Raw genomic sequence first — 20,721 nt, forward strand, 5'->3', positions numbered from 1 at the left:
TAAGTTTAAAATAGTTGCTGTAGAGTAAAAGTCATTGAAATTTAGAGCTTTTATGAGATAACACTTCCAGTGTGAGATTTGGGCCTATGAGATTAACAGCCAAAACCCCACAAAATTAAAAAACATTGTAAAAGCATGGCTAGAATTTCATGGTGGCTAACTTTAAAAATAGCACTTTTTTGACACTGAAAACAAATTCAGAAAAAAAAAATAACATGCTGTCACTAATTGTGTGTAGCAGTCTGCAACAGGGCATTGTTTCAGTGTGCATACAATATTTTTTTAAAGAAACAATCATACACATACACAATAGTTAGGGAAAATACCAGTTCAAGACAATTCAGCCAGATGTGCAGTGCTAACCAGTTGCAGCAGTGCAATAGCATTCAAATAACAAGATGGAAAATGTAGAATGCAATCTTTAAAAAGAATCCATTTTTCTCCTCCAAACAGGATACCAGTCTAAGGCTGTGTTGGCATCACTCAAACAGCAGCAATGCTCAGTAGTAGTAGTTCTTGATTTTAAAGTGATTTTTATTTCACTGTTACAAAATCGACCTTTTGTATAACTTTTCATCAGGAGAGGATACTTTTTGTAAAGGAAACACAACAATGCTCTAAACTGTCCCAGCTTTGTGTTTTGTGGTAGAAATTACTGAGTACAGAAAATCACTTAGGACTGAGTAACTAGGTTTACTTCAAAGATGTGATGATAATGTTGTTGTCCAAATGTTAGATTTTGTGAAAGTAAGGTCTGTTCAGCCACCTTAACATTTTTTCTGTTACATCAAGGCTGGGTATCTGTGCACATACTTATTGGGAAGAAGAGATCAAAATTGAATAGAGTTCATCTAAATGTGAAATGTTGAGCATAGGAAGGAGAATCATATTTGGCTTTAGACAGAGAAAAAGCTAAGTCAGACAATAAATAAAGGACTTAAACCTAACCTGTAATGGCACAGTGTCCATTGGTTTTACTTTTCCCAAACTGTGGCTCAGATGAGTTTGAGTGTGTGTGTTAAACATTTTTAAACAGTATTTCAACAGTTACTATACCTGCTACTGTCACTGGTTTCAGTGGGAGAATAGATAGGCCATCTGGAATCCTTTCTACTTGGTTTCTGAAGCCTCTGTATAATAAGGAAAATGATTGAGTTGAGCCCTTTACCACTCCTAATCCATAGCTGTCTGGCAAGAAAACCTGTGAATATCCATACTAGTAGTGTGACTGAAATTAGTAACTTGTGCTGATAATACTCCTTAGGATTGGATTATAATTTATTTTATTCTAAAAATATTTATTTTTATAATTTATTTTATTGATCTATCAAAAATCTTTGACCTGCTCAGGTTAATTATATGAGTAAACCAATATGCGAAAAACCAATATGTGTATGTATATGTGTAATCCAAATCGTTTACACAAAAAAATGACATATAGATACTGTATTTTAAAGTACTGTTTATACAGAGAAATGCTAAAGTTCCTTTCTCCCTGTGGCATTGAAAAACAGAGTTCTTGTTAAGCTTGACTGTGTGTTTGTAATCAAGGGGAAACAGGGTACTTTAGAGCAGTGGTAATCAGAGGCCATAATCTCTCATCAACCTAATTGATAACCTTCTATTTGAGCATGTTAGGGGGCAGACAAAGTCAGGCTAAGATTGCTGTGCTTATGAGGACATCCAGATACTATCTGACAAATATATTCCCATTCTGGAAAAAAGTAAGCATAATTACCTTGCAAAACATATATGAAGTTCAGCTAATTGGGATTTTATGTGCAAACTGGAAGCAGATGGTAACTTTCAGCAACCTCTCCTAGTCGAGATGAGATTTTAAAAAGAAAGAGATTCCTGGTGGTAAAAATAACCTCACAAATTTGAATATCATTTTATACCTTACTAAATGAAACATAGTACCTTGTATTTCAGAAGTTATTTTTATACCAATATACATATATATAAAATGTGCACAGATTGGAAAAAAATGACGGTCTAACTAAAGTCGAAATATATGATGGAGAATGTTTCCTTCTTACTGTAAAACACTCATCTTTATCTGTAAATGTTTCTTCTGCATTTTCAGTCTTGTGTATTGTGAAGTAAACTCTGTAGAATTTAATAGAAAATCTACACTACATTTGCCATTAAATTACCAACATTATTTATGTGAAGGGAAGCAGCAGAGCAAATCTGACATTTCAGATTAACTTGCTGAAATGTTAAGGAATGTTCATTGGGGGACCATTACTCTATTTCCATAGAGGAAGTAAATATATGCACAGCACTTTTGACTGAATTGATAGTTAAATACTCCAGTTACTTAAATTTGCATGATGAAGAGAATTCTGGAGCACTGAAAATGATAGTGCTAAAAATAACTTACATTAACAAATTCATTTTCTTCATAGAGCTTCCGTTCACGAACAATAAAATTTAAAACAAGAAGAAAACTAGGGTTTTTTATTTTAAAGATTAGCTACCATTACTACGGCACTGTGGGATATAGAAAATCTAGCACACTTAACTTGGGCCAAAATGAACTACATTAAACCACTGAGGCAGATGTAATTTAATACTATCATTTTATGGAGAAGATTGCTTTATTTTGGCTGCTGTCATTTTGGATTTGTGTATATCAAGTTTCTGTGTAATGTAGGGTGAGCTGTTCCAAAAAAATACTAAGCAACACTAATTCTGTTTTACTAACAAATATTTGCCTGTCTCCTACTCACTAATTATCTTACTCTTTTAAGGGGTTTACTCTTACACAAGTTTACTTCTTTGAAGGGCTGTGGGAGATTGAAAGGGATTGATCACTGATTTGGAACATATTAACAGTGACAGTTATATAGGGACAAATTCTGTCACAGTTTACACACTGTCCAGACCCATTATTGCATGAGTCAAAATCAGAGCAGTTGGCCCTTGGCCTCTTAGTGAGCAAGAGGACTACTAAAGGTGAAACTCCCTTATCTGTCCTCACTCAGATAGTTCTTTAGGTTTCTATTTTTAGGATTTTTTTTATAATTAAGTGATCATCTGTTCACTGTCATTATTCCTAGGATATCTAAATACCTTTCTACATTTAGGTCTTCATGCTCATTATCACTAACATCAAACTGATAGAAAGTAAAATAAATGATGGGGCAACAGAGAATTGAGTGAGCTGTATGGGGTAGGTTATAATTTATCAGTTCTTTGACTTGAAAGACCAAAAAGACTCAGCTGTAAATCTAAACCTGAATTTGAGGTGTCTCATACTGAAATATAAGTAGAGAAAAGCACATATTAGTGAAAAGTATCATTTTACTGAAAACTCACTTTTTCCATTAAAAATCCAAAACAAGGTAACATGATGCAGAACTGCTGATGAGTTCTTATTACAAGAAATCTCTCCATCTAGAGTAACTACACATAAGGTAAATAATAATAAAAAATCACAACCTTTCTTTGTCAGACTAAATTATATCTCCACTGATATGATTTCCCAGATTAGACTTTCTGCATGCTGGATAGGAAATCTTGTGACTCAAAGATAAAACGGATTTAAGTGGTAGTAATTTCTTTCTTTGTAACCCAAGACTGTCTTGCTCCTTATCAGGGAGAACCTTAAATTGTTTCAAACAAAAAGCAGGGGTAGTTAGTAGAGTGTTAGATCAAAAGGTAGCCTAGGTCTGCACAGGGGGGCAGTTGCCTGGTAGACAAATGAGTGTTACCTTCTGCAGTAGGATACATTCTGGACAGACTTTAGAATTAAGCTTTGCAAATGAACAGCCTAAAAAATACATTTTGAAAGCTGTTCATTTTATATATTTCCTAGTGCTCCAACGAACATTGTCTAAAACCTGAGAACAGCTTCTTTAAGTAATTAATTTACATAAATTTCTTAATGCTTAATTGTTTGCTAGTGAATTGTATGTACTGAGATTCTTCTCCTAGTGATGGGGCTTTATATTGTTTTAATTATGGATAATCTAATTTATTATGTTGTATCATTTTGTTGAATAAACACCAAAAAATCCGATGTTAATATATCATGAAACTCATTGATTCTAAACATCTCCTATGGAAGCACAGCCAACCTGGCATGTGTACTTGCCAACAGCTATAAAAGCAGTGTTTGCATGGATGATATTTGGTCTGGCATTCGTGGATGATATTTGGTCTGGTGTTCCAAAGCTGCAATATTTAGTGTTTCTTGACAGATCACCAGGGAGACTTCAAGGTTTTACTCACCTGCCAGCTACTGCTGCTGCCATGTTACTCTCATCCCTCCCCTGTGTTCAGAGGCTGAACAAAGCCAGTGTGTGAAGCAGCTGAGGGTACTGCTAGAATAACTGCAGGTATTTTCACTTTCCATCCCAGCTACCCCACTCACCGACCTCCCTACAGTCAGCAGAAGGGAACAGTTTGCTTCAGCTATGTCACTGCCAGGTTTAACAAAGGGACTTTGCACAGGAGGGCAGATGTGGTCACATAATCCTCCTGATGACTCTGGTACTCCAACCTCAGGGAAAGAGGCAGAATAGTAGTGCTGAACTGCTTGAGGTTGCATTAAAATGTGCTTATGTTAACACTAATTAACACACATTTTATGTAACTCATTTGTCACAGTAAAATTGCAAATGATATAGAGACATTTTCCCTAGGGTGTCTAAGAAAAGCTGTAAGTCTGTCTTTCTCCTTTCTTACCAACCAAGACAGTTAAACTGAAAAAGATTTAGGAAAAAGCCACATGGAACAATTAAAGATACAGAATGATCATCAAAAAAGCATGTTAGGACTCTGGAAAAAATCACTTAAAGGAAGAAGGGTCAGAGATCCATCAAATGATTAATGTAATTGATGGAGTGGGTGGGAATCATTGTTGCCCCCTCAAGTGTTTAGAGCCAGCAGGTATGAAATAAAGCTAATCAGGTACACATTAATAATTAACAATAGGAGACAGTTCTTCACCTGACAAGGTGTAGAGGTCCTTGTTCCTGGATGATCTACATATTAAAGTCATGCATGAGTTAAAAGGGAGTCTGGACAAATTCACATATAAGAATATATATATATTCATATAAGTTGGTACCTAAAAGTGCAGAACTGACATTCAGGCTAAGGAGCTCCCGATCAAAATATAAAGTCCTGGGGAAATAAGAACTCTACTTGGCCTTCGGTCCATACTAAAAGCCCACTTTCAGTTACAAGATACAGGACTAGAAGTGGTATTGGTTTGATCCACAGAGGCTGCTTTTATCTACATATAGTCTATATTTTTATCCTGATTAAAAGTTTTTGAGGTTTTTGAATTCTCAATTTAGCTTTGTGACTGATTCACATTGTGACTGATTCACAAATCTTGTAAGTATCTGTCTGTCTCTAAGTTGAAGATAACAGCAGCCTTATATGAATGCTTTTAAAGCAAACTATGTAAAATTCTATGAAAATTTAAATTGTGATTTACTAGTATTTTTGAGATACTGTTTTAGGGATGGAAAAGCATGCTAATGAACCTTGAGTGCATAGAACAAGCTATGTTTTGTGTCTGGCTCAAAGTGGTCTATCATATGAATCAGAATGTGTGGGATGCAAGTAGAGTCTATGTGCATATGGGGTTTATTCATTCTCTATATTTCTCATGGTGCCTCATGAGGAACAAATACCTGCCTTCACCGAGTTCAGTGACAAAGCCTGTTCTAGGACTTCTGCAGAACTCAATAGGCTAACACTGTTTATTTTATGCACGTAACAATTGTATCTGGAACTCTACCAAGGAGTGTCAGGCCCCATCTAACCTACCAGCCTGACAGGTGATGCTGTGGTGCAGCCTGGGTGCAGTTCCCCTAAAGGTGACCGTGAAAATGCTCCGAGTTACTTCTCTGCAGGAACTGCAGGGCATCCAGAAGTTCCGTGCCCAGGTATTGTTCAGGCAGACATGTGAGATGTTGCCAAGTTGTGCAATGAAATCTGGGATCTGAGAAGCTCTGTATTTTTACAGGTTAGATATGCACTGAAAAGATACAAATAGCAGATGATCCAAACAGCCCGTGCCCTAAAGAGCTTCTGGGTGTTGCAAGTTGAATGGAAACAAGGCATTGCTCTGAAATAGGCAAAAGCTATTTCCTTTTATTACATGGTTCTCACAGACTTTTTTCCTTAGAGATATTTTCCATGGAAGCCTAAACTCTAAGAACTTGTGTAGTAAAATGGGGATTTTTTCACTTTCTAGTAATGAAGTCACACATATTTATAGCATTATCATGCAAGAATCCCAAGTAGCAATTACTAATTAGAATGAGGGGGAAGATACTCCTCATTTTACTGAGCAAATGGAGCCGTGATGAATTAGAGAGACTTTCCCTGACTCACAAGAAACTTAATGTGGAGCTAGAAATTGAGCCCAGACCTCCTGAAATTCAGTTCACTGTTTCAGTCATATGACCGTCCTTTTCCAAGTATCAAATATGTACACAAGGCTCTCCAGTTTAATCTTCACATTAGTTTCCAATGAAACTTTGCCCTTTCACTCATTTTAGCAAAAAGGCAAACATTTGCCCATTTGTCTCAATAGTAAGTAGAAACTGCTCTCCACACAGATGACAATTTCCTCTCCATTCACATGCTTCTCATCCTAGTATTAAAGCCAGCCTGTGTCAGCAAGGGCCCGTTTAAATTAGAAACCAAATAATATTTCAGGGATGCCTTGGGCTGTCTTGTGGAGAGGGTTCTTTGCAACCCTTGCCAGTTACTACTTGGTGGTCCTGCCAATCCTTGCTAAGTTTCAAAACAGAAGTTGCTCAAGCTGGAGCAGCGCTGCTTGCCCGGCATACGCAGCTGGACAGCTGGAGAGCCGGGACCGAGCGAGGCCCGGCGCTCAACCAGGCACAGTTCACCAGACCTTGTAAAGGGACAGGGGAGTGGCACTGGCCTAATTGTTAACATTCCTCCTCTGCAAGACTTCTCCTGATACTCGTTTAATAAGCCTAGGCTCATAAAGTCTAAACAATTTAGGCAGTCAAGTGGTAGCTGATGTGTATGTGGAGATAGAGATGCAGCCAGACTAAGAGTGAAATGCCTAATTTCTGACTTTGCCAAGCTTTATCTGGCAGTTGCAGATGAAGTAATAGCTGAGGCAGCTGTGCCCAAGAGCAGAAGTTATGTTGGGAGTACCTCAGGAGCTGTACTTCAGGCCAGGTTTGCACAGACACACTCCTACTTACTTGAGAGTGCATGACCTGTCTGCCAGCGTGGTCTTCTCACACAGTGAGTAATACTCATAAGCTCCAGTCTGGAAGCTCCTGCTGGTGGCAACAAAAATTAGGGATGTGGTATTGCTGTGTTCTCAGAGAGACAAAAGGCAGGTTCAGCAGAACTGGCTGAAACATGCAGGTATTTCCAGGTCACAGCAACATTTTTTTTTAAAAAGGCACACCTTCATATGCAGAAAGGAGTGAGCATCTAGAGACTGCTGTGTGTGGAGGTTGGTTATTTTCTGTGGAGCTGTTGCTGAGTATTTAACCATTAAATGGGAAAAAACATAATTGCCTTGATTAACATTTAATTCAGAATTATTTTCAGCTCATAGTGGAGCAGGGAGATGTGGTAAATAGATGTTAAACTTTCATTGATGGGATGAAGGGATCTGAGGTTCAGACTGGGAATGGGACTTGAGTGAACATGGGACAGGAAGGAAAAATGAATTTTCATGAACCTGGGAAATGGGTTTTGTTAAAAAGAAAGAGCACCACAATGCATGAAGTTTCTATAGTTTCTCAAGATAAATAAAAGAAACATTGTTTCAGCTCATCTTTAAAACACATAAAGGCAGTGCCAAAAAGTAGAGTATTTTTACTGATTGTACTTTCAATGTTCCTTCGTTAATGGTCTTTTTCTTCTGAGAGGTCGTTTACTATGTTTGATTCAAAGAGATCCACTCTGCATAGTTTTAGAGTAACTTTGTTAATGTTATTTTGATAACTTCTACTTATCAGCCTAAGGCTTATTGGCCATAACTGCATTGGGAGCTGAGTAAATTGGTTGTTAGTGCATTTGCAAACAGTTCAGCCTGATTACATTCATCTAAGCACCAATTTTACAGCTGTGTCAGTGGGGCCATTAGAGGACTTGAGCAAGCAAGCAGGCAGGCACCCTGCACATACCTCTCTCAGCATCGTGATTTACTGCCTCTATCTGCTGCCTTTTACAGCTGTGTGCTGGCTAGTGTCCCTGTCTTGCTGCTTAGCTTTTTTCAGTCCTGTAATGCTGCATCCTTACTGTGGAATCTGAATCTGACTTTGCCACTGGAAAACGGCCTGTGGCTTTTCTAAAGTTCTTTTCCCATCTTCCTTGTGATTACCTTGTGCTTAGAAAAACAAACTGGTAGAGGTCATAATAGATGGACATAAATGCTTTCCTTTTAACCCACTTCTTTTTGACTACTCTATTCTTTGACCATTTTCCAAGGTTTCTCTTGTGTTTTGTTTTGACTTAGCCTGATAGCTGAAAGCTTTACTGTTAATTATTATTTTTGACAGTTACAACATTGATATTCCACCTTCCCATAGTATCCTCTGACCTGCAGGTATTAGAATGCACAAAGATATGCCTAAAATGTCACAAAGGAATGCAGATCACATATAGTTATGAATTAGTTCAGATAAGCATAGTACAGTATCTCAAGGAGACACAACAAGCATCACTGACTTAAATATCTGCAGTGAGAAACAGTTTTGGAGTAATCTCTGATTATGGAGTCAGTACACTAAAACAATATGGAGTACTAACTTGCAATTTTTTGCTAAGCTGAGATTCACATGTAGATGGATTAATCTAATTAAATCAACAAAACATTGGCTATTGGGATGGAAGGATTTGAAGTGCACAAGGAAGGTGGGAGGAAGACAGCTACAAGAGTTAAGTGTCTAAACAGATACTCTGAAAAGCATTTGGTGGGTCCTCTGGAGGCTGAGTAGTTGGTTCTTTTTTGCTTCAGAACAAAAGGGAAAAGGGGCTATATGGCATCCTAGTTGATAGCAGCTTATGTTATTTGACTTGTAAGAGATAATAGTTTCAGAACTCTGACATTGTTTCCTTTGTTTTCTCACTAATTAATATGTAAACAGAATAAAAGTATCATTCTTAACTGTGGCTGAAGGTTCACATGTTAATATTTTTCCAGGTGGAACTCGCAGAAATTTGCACAAAGAGCGAACGTTATATTGGCACAGAAGGTGGAGGAATGGACCAGTCAATCTCTTTTCTGGCAGAAGAAGGAACTGTATGTGTAACTTTGTAATCTAAACTAACAATGTAATATTAATTTATGTAAGCAAAAAAATACCTTCATTAGTATCTAGAAGAAAGACTAGACTAGAAACTAGAATACCCTAATAAGCAGTAAAAGTACCATTGGTATACAAATGAATCAGGAATTAAACTTACAAACTTGGGTAGAATCGAGTATGACAAGTTTGAATGAATATGATGAGGAAAATCAGAAATGGCAAGGAGGGAGGAAAAGATGTGGGAAAAGATGTACTCTAGAAGAGCACCAGGTTCCACTATTTGGCTAATTCATGCTGAACTTAGAATGTTTCCCATATAATGAAATCTGAATGGTAGGCATGCCTTGTATTCAGTGCAAATGGGATAATTATTACAAAAATGCTTTCTTGAAACTTCTTATAACCAAACAGTTCTAGGAAGTTTTGCCAGGTTCAGTTACAAAGACAATGGAGACTTTTTTTTTTCACCAGTTTTGCTAATTCCAGACAATTCTGTGGCTGGATTTTGATGTAGAAGGCATTTAGCAGTCTTAAACGTGGTGACAGAAGGTGAACTAGCTGTGATAAACAGGACCTGCCAAGTTATGCATGAGTGCTTGCAGTGGAATTTACAGTGAGGTTCATCTGCTGTCCCAGAAGGTGCACAGGACTGCAACTGTTCAAACCTCAGACCTGTCAAAATACTTTTATTGGAATTAATGTAGTGTTTCATAACAACCTTTACTTTCCTTATGATTGTGGGATTGTATCTCTACAGCTTTTGTTCTTTAATGACATGTCTTGGATGGGCTTACACAGAAAAAAAAACCTATTTCCTAGAATTACACCAAACATTTAATGCCATCATGAGACACACATATTTTCAATTTCACATCACCTGCACCTGCTCTACACCTTTCCTTCATGTTTTTACTATTAGTAGTAAAAACACATTGACATGAATAATGAAAGAAGGAAGTAGCATATTTTCCTGCCATACACAGAGATGATTTTGTAAGTGGAAGCTTTTCTGATATATAGCAGTGGCAACCAAAAACACAAAGAAAACGTTAGAACGGATGAGAAAAGAATTGTGAACAAACCAGAAAATATCCTTGCTTCAGTGTACTTGCAGCTGAATGCAGCTTTAGCCTCCCATCTTACAAAACCAAGAAAAGTACAGTAAAGGACACTGAGGTTTATCAAAGTTATTTTTTAGAATATGTGCATTGACTGAACAATTAAAAACTTTTCAGCTTGGAAAAGAAGAAGCTTTGGGGGTGATACTTTGAAGTTTGTAAATTCCCTAAACAAGTAAAGAGAAGGTAAATGGAGGACTCAATGTTTTTCATAACTGAAGAATTAATAGAAACACAATGACATTAGCAAGCAGCTTGTTAAAAACAAACAAGGAAGTTTCAGTTTTTTTCCAAAACATTCATTGTTAAATTGAGAAATACCGTACATTGTGGAAGGCAAAAGTTTTGAAAGGATTCAAAAAAGACTTTTGTGGATACACTAAGAGAGTGTTAAACTATATGTAGCTATTTAATAGTCAGATATTTCTTCCAGTGTAAGTCAGATATTTCTTCCAGTGTAAGTAATCTTTGCTTATGGGAATCTGGAAAAACATACCCCTAGAAAAGATTGCTTTGTATATGTTCTATTTTTATATTCCCCCTAAATAGCCACTTATGGCTACTGTCAGAATCAGGACACTAGACCAGCTTAGTGATATATTCTGGTCTAGTGCAGCAGATCTTAAAGGGTATATTTAAATGTAAGCAAGTCTATCTGTCTTGATAGTAATTCTGTGATGGGGTCCAGAATCTCAATGGCAGGGAGTAACACATATGTTGTACATAATGTACAAGCAGATTTGTCATTGTTTATTTAGCACTCTAGCTGCTCAAGGGACTCTCTGGGGGTGAACAATGCCAAAACCAGTAAGATGTCCCTGCTTACACAGTTACAGTCTATTCTAAGAAGCCAAAACAGGGCACATGATTTACAACTTACCCCAGTGAAAAACCAGATGTGAATTTAATCTCTTGATTACATTACATCCTGAATTATTTAATTAATGGATGCCTAACTTATTCCATGAAAAGGTCACAAATGTTGGGAACATCTTACGCAGCTTGTGTAAGCATGTGTGAGGCAAGGCAGTCTCTTATGTCAGAAAGGAGGAAACAGTAACTACATTCTTACACATAGTTTTATTTCATTTCTTGGTTTGATTGCCTGTATGTACCATGATCACTGCCTCAAATCAGTCCTAAAATGTTGGTACCATACTGTACCTCGGGTACTAATCTCGCTGTAGTGCAAAATGAGAAGACTGAGGGAGAGATGGACATTGATGAAGGGGCAGGGAATGCAAAGCCCCTTGTTTCTAGTGGCATGCACATTAGCTTTGGCCAGGCCTGGTACTTCTCTGCAGATCAAAGTGAAACTGTTGTCTTAAACAGGCAAGAAAAATAGTTTGGGTGGGGTTCTGTAAAAAACCCAAAAGACTTAATGGAAACATTTTAAAATCCAGCTACAGGGAAGGGTTTGAAATGTATGTGTAACTTGACCAATGAGGTTAAACCTCTCTTCTTGCTGTTTCATGTCAGTTTTCTTTCCTTAACTGTGCCTGGATTTTCAAGAGAAAAAACATGCAAATTTGCATTTGATTTATAGAACTAAGTGCACCGTTAGCTAGTAGTAAATTAAAACTAACCATTCATTTTTCTTTCAATAGGCCAAGTTGATAGAGTTCAGTCCACTGAGGGCAACTGATGTTAGACTTCCAAGTGGAGCAACGTTTGTTATTGCTAACAGTTGTGTTGAAATGAATAAAGCAGCAACTTCTCATTACAATATTAGGGTAATGGAGTGTCGGCTGGCTACAAAGGTAACACATGGCTTATGTCAAACTCTAATGAAACCTTCATCTAAATATGTGCTTTTTTTCCACTTCTGAGCAGTTGTGTCTTTAACACCTGGCTAGGTGCTACTCTTAGTATAATTTTTCTTTCCAGAACCAGACATTCCCATATGCAGGAACAGAACTCCTGCTGAGCTTAATGGAAGTGCAAGGACTGTGTCCTTATATAGAAGATTATGTGATTTAGTTCTATTAAATTTATTTTTTTATTATATTTCAGTGGAGGAAGTAAGTCTATTTTTCAGGAAAAATATTCCCAGTTAATAGTTCCCAGTTTCTACTTAAAGCTGAATAATGACAAATAATGGAAAGCAACCAGTATGGTGACATGTTTATATGTATATATGGCAATAGAGGTGTATTTTCTAGGATTTAGAGAGCATCCAAGCTAGTAGTTGAAGCCCTGGAAGTAATATTAGAAATACTGAATAGCAGCATGTATCTCAGTGTAAAGTTTAAAAACAGGCTTGAATGAAACCCCAACATTTAGGGTGTACTTCCAGTTTACAGCTTGAAATTATCTCTAAGATGTATGGAAATTGAACAGGGGAAATCTAAGTTCTGCTTTAATACTGGATTTTGTACGTTCAGGAGTGTGTAGATGTAGGGTTTGAGTTCTTTTTGGGAAGACAGTACATTTTTCTTTGATAAGAGTAAATTAGGAGTAAGCATAAAGATTCACTGCAGTTGTACCCAACATAGGGTGCTGTGGGAAAGAACAGAATGTGAGTCACAAAGTGTAGAAGAAAGCTTTGAAAACTGCAATGTGGAACTCCTTGCCACAGAACAAATATTAGACAAATATCTGATCAATATTCAAAAGTACTTTGAACATCTGTTAGCATCATGATTCCATTAAAAAATAATTTTTTACAAGTTTTAATTAGTGCTAAAAAATAGTTGAGGATCTGATCAGACACTGACAAAATGTATTATAAAATAATGTGCTGAGATATTTTTTGAGGAAGGAAGCTAGACTTCAGACGACTTTTTAAACGGGCTTTAAACTCAAGTACAAAAGGAATAGTTGCATTTCAGTTGTATCTAAGACATGGTAAAAAAATAGCACCAATGACCTGTTCTCACTGAAGTTAATAAGAAGATTTTTAAGCCATTAAGCCATTATTTGTTGGCTATAACTGATACATCTCTAATTTGGGATTGCTAATTGACAAAATATATGTTTTTAAGAGGAGCTTCTTTTGTAAATTCTTTTTTTTTTTTGCATAAGGAATAGAGAGCCTTCACAGATAATCCATTCTAAAAGGCACTGTACAATGAGTGCATTAAGCTGTGAGGGCTTTTGAAGTTAAAGTTCCATATTCCAGACTTTGTGAATTGAATCACAGTTTTCTAAATTGCTTTAAAGTATTAGTCCTGTACAGTATACTGAAAAGGTAGTAAGGAAACATCTTTTCTTTTGCATTCCTGTTAGCTATGATGCAATCTCTAAAAATGTACTTTTAGCAGATGCTCGATTGTAAAGAGACTAACAACATACACCTGTCTGTTTTTAAACATATGCTACCCAGATGGAAAGCTGCACACACTATAAAAATACATTGAGCCAGGAAAAGACTGTCTTTAGGAAGAGGTCACAGTGGGGTGAAGGAGGGCAGGTATGTAAGTAGAAACAGGGAAGTCTTTTAAGCACTATTAAGCTAATGGAACTATGAACTAACATGCTGGGGCTTGCAATAATGCTTTATAAGAAATTCTCATTGTAAGTGCCTTAGGATAGGCTTTTTTCCCCCTTTTCTGCTTTAGGTAATTCTAAAATTTCATACTACTTTATTGTGTAGGTAAAGATGCCAACACAACATATCCCTACTAGCATTAGTGTAGAACATTTTGCTATCGGTCTGTCCTACAGCGAATTCTTGATCATCCTGATAAATTATCTTTCTTAGATTCTGTTTCTTTCCCTTTCCTCTAGAGAATCATTCTTTTGCCTTTCTCTTTGCCTTTCTCTATTCTTTAGCAGCCTCTGAGTGCTCTCCTGCGCTCTGTCACAGTGAGTTTCCAGTTTAAAGCCGTTTCTGTTCTCAGAGCACTCGCGGTTCCGCAGGGAGCTGACCTGTCCCTCCCACTCCGAGCTCCCCCCGGCTGGCAAGAGCGGGGCTGGGGACACCGCGCTCCCCCTGCCTCACCCTCAGTGTGGTGTGGGGCCAGCAGTGTCTGCAGCTGCAGAGCCACCATCAGCTCCTGGGCACAGTGCTCAGATGCCATTATAGAAATGTTATGTGTAAGGAAGTGATGCTGCTATAAAAGTATTCCTGGACTTACTCCTAGTCTGACTTTCTTGTATTTGCTCCATCATTTACCAAGTATGTTTTCCTCTCGGTTACTTACAGTTCTCCAGTATGCCTATGTTGAACAATAAAGAACAACAAAGCCCAAAGATTCTATATCCTGGCAGTTAAGAGCTGCTTAATGTCCATATCTTTAATCAATTTAGTCAGAGATCATCAAGAAAATATCCAGCTGTGGGAGAAGTATTGGGATTAGTTTTTGTACGTTAAAGAGATGGAATTTTTTTTCCCATCTCTGTACCATGTCCGTTACAATTCGAGCTGCTGCAACTAGACTGTTCTCAAAAAACATTTCTGTTTGCCATAATATTTTTCCCAGTGCTGTTAGAATGAAAACTTTGCTATAAGCAGGATAGACCTTTCCAGCAAAGCCGTGCCCACTGGCCCAATGGGGTCAGTTTCCATTTGGAACATTTGACCTGTAAAACCCCAGTGTATTTGGCTTGCCTGAAATACAGCATCTCCCTTGAAGAAAGGGGAACAGATGTGACGATGCATGTGGCATATTTCTGCAGGGGATTATTTATTAAAAAAGGAAGTAGAAAAAATTTTGTTGCCTTATAGAATATTATTGTTTGTAAATTCTACTTAACTTCTTATAATAAAGTCCAGGGGATGCTGAATATTGGGATTAAAGCAAGAGGAAAATAATTTCCATTCATTTAGCACCTTGAAGAAGATCTATATGCACCAACATACAACATATTTAAGTGAAATGAAACAGTAATTTTTATTGTAACTTACCAGTAAGTAAGCTAAAATAGAAATTACATAAAGGCTATAGAGTTCTAGGTACTCAGAGCCTTTAAAAAGGAGGCCTGAAGTGACTTAACCAGTCTTTTACAGAAAAAATTGTCTCACACTGATTTCTGCATTAGGCACTAAACAGTTCTGTTTCTTTCTCTACCACTGAACATATAAAATTGTGTTTTAAATAGAAACAAAGTTATATGATTAGGATTTTGTTTGTTTGTCTCTGCTGAGCCTCACATAAATCTCAGCAAGTCACTAGATGGCACCAAAAGTAGTTAATTTTTAGATACTGCAATAAAGCAAAACTGGAAGAGCCCCTGCAAAAAAAGCGCTGTTGGGGGATAGTAAGAATCTACACCAGATAGCTGGGCAGCAGATCTGCTTAAAGTTCATGCTGTAACTTTGCACAAAACAAAGCAAATACTTTTCAGATATGTATATGACTTTTTTAACCAGAAAATTAAATGGCTTAGCTGAATCAAGACAAATGATTTCAAACCAATCTCAGTCCAAACCAGTGCTTATTGACAAGAATAAAACACACTGGGTGAAATCTTGGCCTTGTTCATAAAAGGTTTGAATGCTGATTTATACAGAAAGAGGATTTCGTTCCCTGATCTTTCTGTACTGTTTTAAACTCTTTCCAGACATACAGCTTGATCTAGAAGTTTTAAACTCAATTGAAATGGTGCAGCACTGGACATACACCATGTGCCTATGAACACAGTAAAATGACATTGCTGTGTACCGGCTAATCTTTGTTTTACTTTGTAATCTGTTGAAATTACAGGTGCTATGTCAATGACCACTGACTATTCTTCTATAATTCATAACATCAAAATATTTCACCTTATGAGGAAAGCTGTTTTACCATTTTCATTAGACACATGGGAGCATCAACAAAAATTTCAACCTTCCAGAGAAAAGCCTGTTGGAAATTCTGTCTTTCAGGACTCTGGTGTGTTGTAGTAACGACTGTCAACTGCCAAAACATCACAAAGATACACAAAGCATGGTATCATTGCCAGGAGTGAGGAAAGCAGATCCATCTATAACTAATGAATACCACAGCAATCATGTAGAAATGGAACAGATTCAGACCAACATTGCACCATTCCCGTAAAGGCTCAAAAGTTCCTTTAAATTGGATGTTAAAGAAGGTACTTAAATTTTATTTAAAACTCCAGAGACTGACACAGGTAATGGTTATTCTCCCCATAAATCTTATGACCACTTTCATATTTTTAAGGCTATTATGAGAAAAGGGTGTAATGACAACTTCAAATGTTCATCAGTAAATTCCAGGAGCGTATTGGTAATGTCAAACTGAAATGTTAGAGCAAATACTAATAGTATGGAAATAAACTTTTTAAGGACTTTTACTGCTACAACATCATAGCACTTGTATAAACAGTTGTCCAGATCGGATTGTAAAAGGTTAGTAAGTACTTGAAGTAACAAAGTCCATGGAAGAGGATAAATCACTGATCTGATGTCACACAAATAATGCCAGCAGGGCTTTTACGGACAGTATGTGATTTGAGGGAAGAATACCTGTCATTCACAGACCATTAATAATAAATATAAGTATTGACTGCTCTCTACTGATAGAAAGTAGGTTCTGATGGTTCTCAATTAAGAAGTGAAAAGAGAAAATGGGCCTTAAAGATACTTACAGACAACTGATAGTTTTAAACAGGAAAGCACAATATTTTCTGTTTCTTTTTTTTTTTTTTTTTTTTCAGCTTCTCTCAAAGTCAAAAGGCTTGGAGTGGAGAAAAATGTTGAGACTCCATGATGTGCAAACCAAGCTAGGAGTTAGCCTAGAGGAAATGCTGACCATTGTCGAGGAGGTATTACATCCTGAGCCTTACAGCGCAGAGGAAATTTGTAAATGCCTGGGAATTAGCCTGGAGGAGCTCCACTCACAGATCCTTAGTCAAAACATGCAAGATGGTGAGCATATATGAAATGGTGGGGTTTACTGTACAATGTTTGTATTATATAAAAATATTATGCATTAATAAGTAGTGCAAGTGGAAGTCTTGCCAGAATACTTGGCTGGAATCTTGGTTGGGAAGTGAAAGAATTGATATCATCATCAATTGATATTTTCATTCTAACTTTTAACTTAAAATAGAGCAAACTTTGATTTTGATTGAACTGTTTCTAAAATGATGAAAATAGCAGATCACTTAACTGGTGTTTAAGACCAGCACAGAAGGGCTTGTGCTTCTGTTCTTAACTGATAAATACATGATCACTTCCTAAAACAAGCACTGGGCAGCAAGTCTCAGTCTTTCCTGAGAAAGTTTATGTCACTATTATTATTTCTTTTTCTTTTAGGAAGATGTTGGTGGAGATGAAATATGTACTATATAAAGTGTTTCCCATGTATTATTGTTTAGGCTTATACCACACAGTCATGAGCATTGTCACACATGAAATGTATCCTGGATTCATACAGTAGGGTTGCTAATAACACCAAATAATAGAGAATTTATGAAATAATTGTTTTGCTTTCATAACAGGTTTCCAATAGAGATCAGAATCTTTCTGTAAGAAATACACAGAATCCTTCTTCCTTGTTTCCATTCGGTAGCATTAATACCTGTATTCTTTTGGAGCCAAATTACATCCTTATCAGTCCTTCCCAAGACTGCTTTCAGGAATGTGTACATTGGATGTACATAGATCTGTAACATACCTATCTATACTGACACTTACTAAAATAATCTGTTCATCTGGAGTGATTGTAAATTTAATATATTAACCAGGTCCTGAATCTTCAACCTGTTTTGCACCCCAGTGGTACCAGACAGTATGAGACTATCTTATTGTCTAATTAAACTGCCAGAAGATACCAGGATGGAATAAGATATCTTAAACCAGCTCTTTGTCTCCATAGAAATTTTTGATAACTTTGTACTGTCTGTTCATGAGGAATATATGAACCATGTACCTGCACTCTGCAGCATTTTCCTGGGAAACTGCAAGGTTGTAAATCTTACACAGTCCCTGCACTCTCCCCTTCATGAAGCAATGCAAGACTATTAACTTACAGATGTTTATACTCATACCTGGTTTATAAAACAAAATTCTGCAGTTCTGCAAAATTGAGTTGCTTATACAGGTTATCTTGATTTTTTTTTCAAAAAACAAAGTCTAGATGAAAAATTTAGACATAGAAGCCACAGAAGAAACTCAAAAGAAATTTTATACTGTAGCTCTGAATACCATTTGCAGATGTTTGCTGAACAGAATCTCTTAAAACTTGCATGACCGTGATTTCATTTGATAAGACAAATTAAAAAGGATTATGCTGAAAGCCTTTTTGCATGCACAATAGAAAAATTAAGTAACAAATTTCTGTAAAACATGTAGAAGAAATAAGACAGACCTAGAAAGAATCTAAATCTGCTGGGTTTGTTACACACTATACAGATTACGCATTATGTTGGCTTTGGAACACCAGAGGCTGTTTGAAGAAAACATTTTTCTTACTTCCCCTCTACTTTCCCACTCTATTTTAATGACAATGCCTGGCTTCTTCATGTGAGAGAGAAAGCATACTGTCAAATAACCTCTTCAGAGGATTTCAGAGTGTTGTTGAATTTCTTTGTTCAACATGAGGAACAAACCATAACATTCAGGGGATCTTTTCATGCCCAGGGATCGTTACAAATACTGTTTTATATTGGCAGTCTCATGTTTAAGGATCTAAAAGTGCTCTGTACATACTAATTTAGCCTTAAGTCCAGCTTCCCCTCCTCTACTCCTTCAGTGACAGTACTGTATACTTGCATAAAGTTTTATCAGTGTGTAAGGATGAGCAGATAAAAACTCTGCATCTCAAAGGAACATTCTATGGACTGGCTTTGGTCAAGTCCCAGCCCAGGTCTGGAAGCCCACAGCAACTCTGCATCCCTTTTAGAGCAAGTATTCAAGGATTTCTGCAGTTCCCCACTGTACAGCCCATTTGTTCCCCACGTTTGGAGAAGTACAGATGGTGTATAAAGCCTCTCTAAATTTCTTGCAGTTGTTCCTTGGTCAATTCAAAATTCTGAGTTTAAAGCTCCCTTGCAAATGTTTACACATGGATTGCACTTGTGGCTTCTGAACATCTCTAGAAAAATAATATTTATTACTTTCTAAGGTGCACTGTGCCATAATTTTGGCTTGGATTCGACTGCTTCACAGAACACATAGTGTGTGGTGATTGTGGGACATTAAGTATTTATAAGCTTCACCACAAAAAGGATATTCTCCTGTAAAACATTGTATTCCTTTAACCATGAAATGTTTTTTCTTCTTAAATGAGGAATTTTTTAAACCCATTCTTCCTTTTCATATAAAAAATTAATCTAATTCTGACATTTAGATCAGAGTATGAAAACGCCATGGGAGGAGTCCATCCATTTGCTGTGTGGATTTGACTGTTTAACTCCTATTTGTCCCCTGGAAAGAGAATTCTAAATCTGTGCTGCAAATTCCACTGGGGTGCTTGAACAGCCATTCATGGCCGTTGATGGTGATCTGAGTGCAGGAACAGTTTCCACACTCCCTGCACTGATGGGTGTAGGTGAGGAGGTCTTGAGTGTTCTGTCAGGCAGCTCTGGGGTACAAAAAGCTTTCTCTGTGCATCAGTAGATGCCCTGCATGATCAGAAGTTATACCTCCAAACCGACAGACTTCAGAGCTCTTTCCAGTTTAAGCGTCCAGGTGCCTAGTTCAGCCTTGCCCTGATCCATGTCATGGAGAAATTTTGGGACATACCACAGAAACAGAGATGTGGCTGCTCCAGGCAGATCCCACACCTGGAGGATGGGGGCTTTTGGGGTGTGCCACAGGTTATGCACAGACACTGAATCGTCCAGGTTAGTTGCAAAAGCCTTGTAAAGCCATCATTCCTCTGGAGGAAAAATCACTTTAAACCAGTAGTTACCATAATCTCAAAACAGGTGTCTGCTAAATGTGTCACCGAATCCAGTGATGACTCGTCCCCGGGTTTATTTTCAGAAAGCTGGATTGCAAACAGTTACTTGAGCAGTCCCAGTAGAGTAACTGTTCCCCACTTCAAGTAGGGGGTTCACAATCTGGCTCAAATTAAAGCCATCTGGCAGTATTTTCTCATATACATTATGAGCCAGAAACCTTCACCCTCATCATGTTCAATCAGCAGGATGCCTAACAGAGAAGGGTACTATTCCACGTGAGTAATGGTGCTAGAAACTGTCCCCTACACAACTGCGTGTCCGTGAGTTTTTCCGGTTGTAAATTTCTGACAGTCCTATCAGCCATGTGTAGCTCATTAATCTCCAGTGAAATGTATCTTTAGAAGCTGCCAAAGCAACTAGAAAAAAATATATAGCCTGGAGAGGTTGGTCTTTAGCTAAAGGTCAGATAGAATTGTACAGGAAGCCTCTAAAGAAAGGAATCTGCTGAAGCTGAAGTTGTAACAAATAACAGG

General features: G+C 37.3%; 1 protein-coding gene across 2 annotated transcripts in view; it reads left to right on the forward strand.

The window, feature by feature from the left end:
• The window catches only part of GALK2 (galactokinase 2), a 46,175-nt gene that overhangs the window by 14,308 nt on the left and 11,146 nt on the right, over positions 1-20,721 (forward strand). For both annotated transcript variants that reach the window (XM_053988802.1, XM_053988803.1), the window contains exons 6-8: positions 9,170-9,268; positions 12,001-12,153; positions 16,997-17,207. In XM_053988802.1, the coding sequence (XP_053844777.1) occupies positions 9,170-9,268; positions 12,001-12,153; positions 16,997-17,207 (463 nt within the window). The remainder of the gene's footprint in view (positions 1-9,169; positions 9,269-12,000; positions 12,154-16,996; positions 17,208-20,721) is intronic.

The sequence above is a fragment of the Vidua macroura genome, chromosome 12 (assembly GCF_024509145.1).
Source record: "Vidua macroura isolate BioBank_ID:100142 chromosome 12, ASM2450914v1, whole genome shotgun sequence".
In the NCBI taxonomy this organism is placed as follows: Eukaryota; Metazoa; Chordata; class Aves; order Passeriformes; family Viduidae; genus Vidua; species Vidua macroura.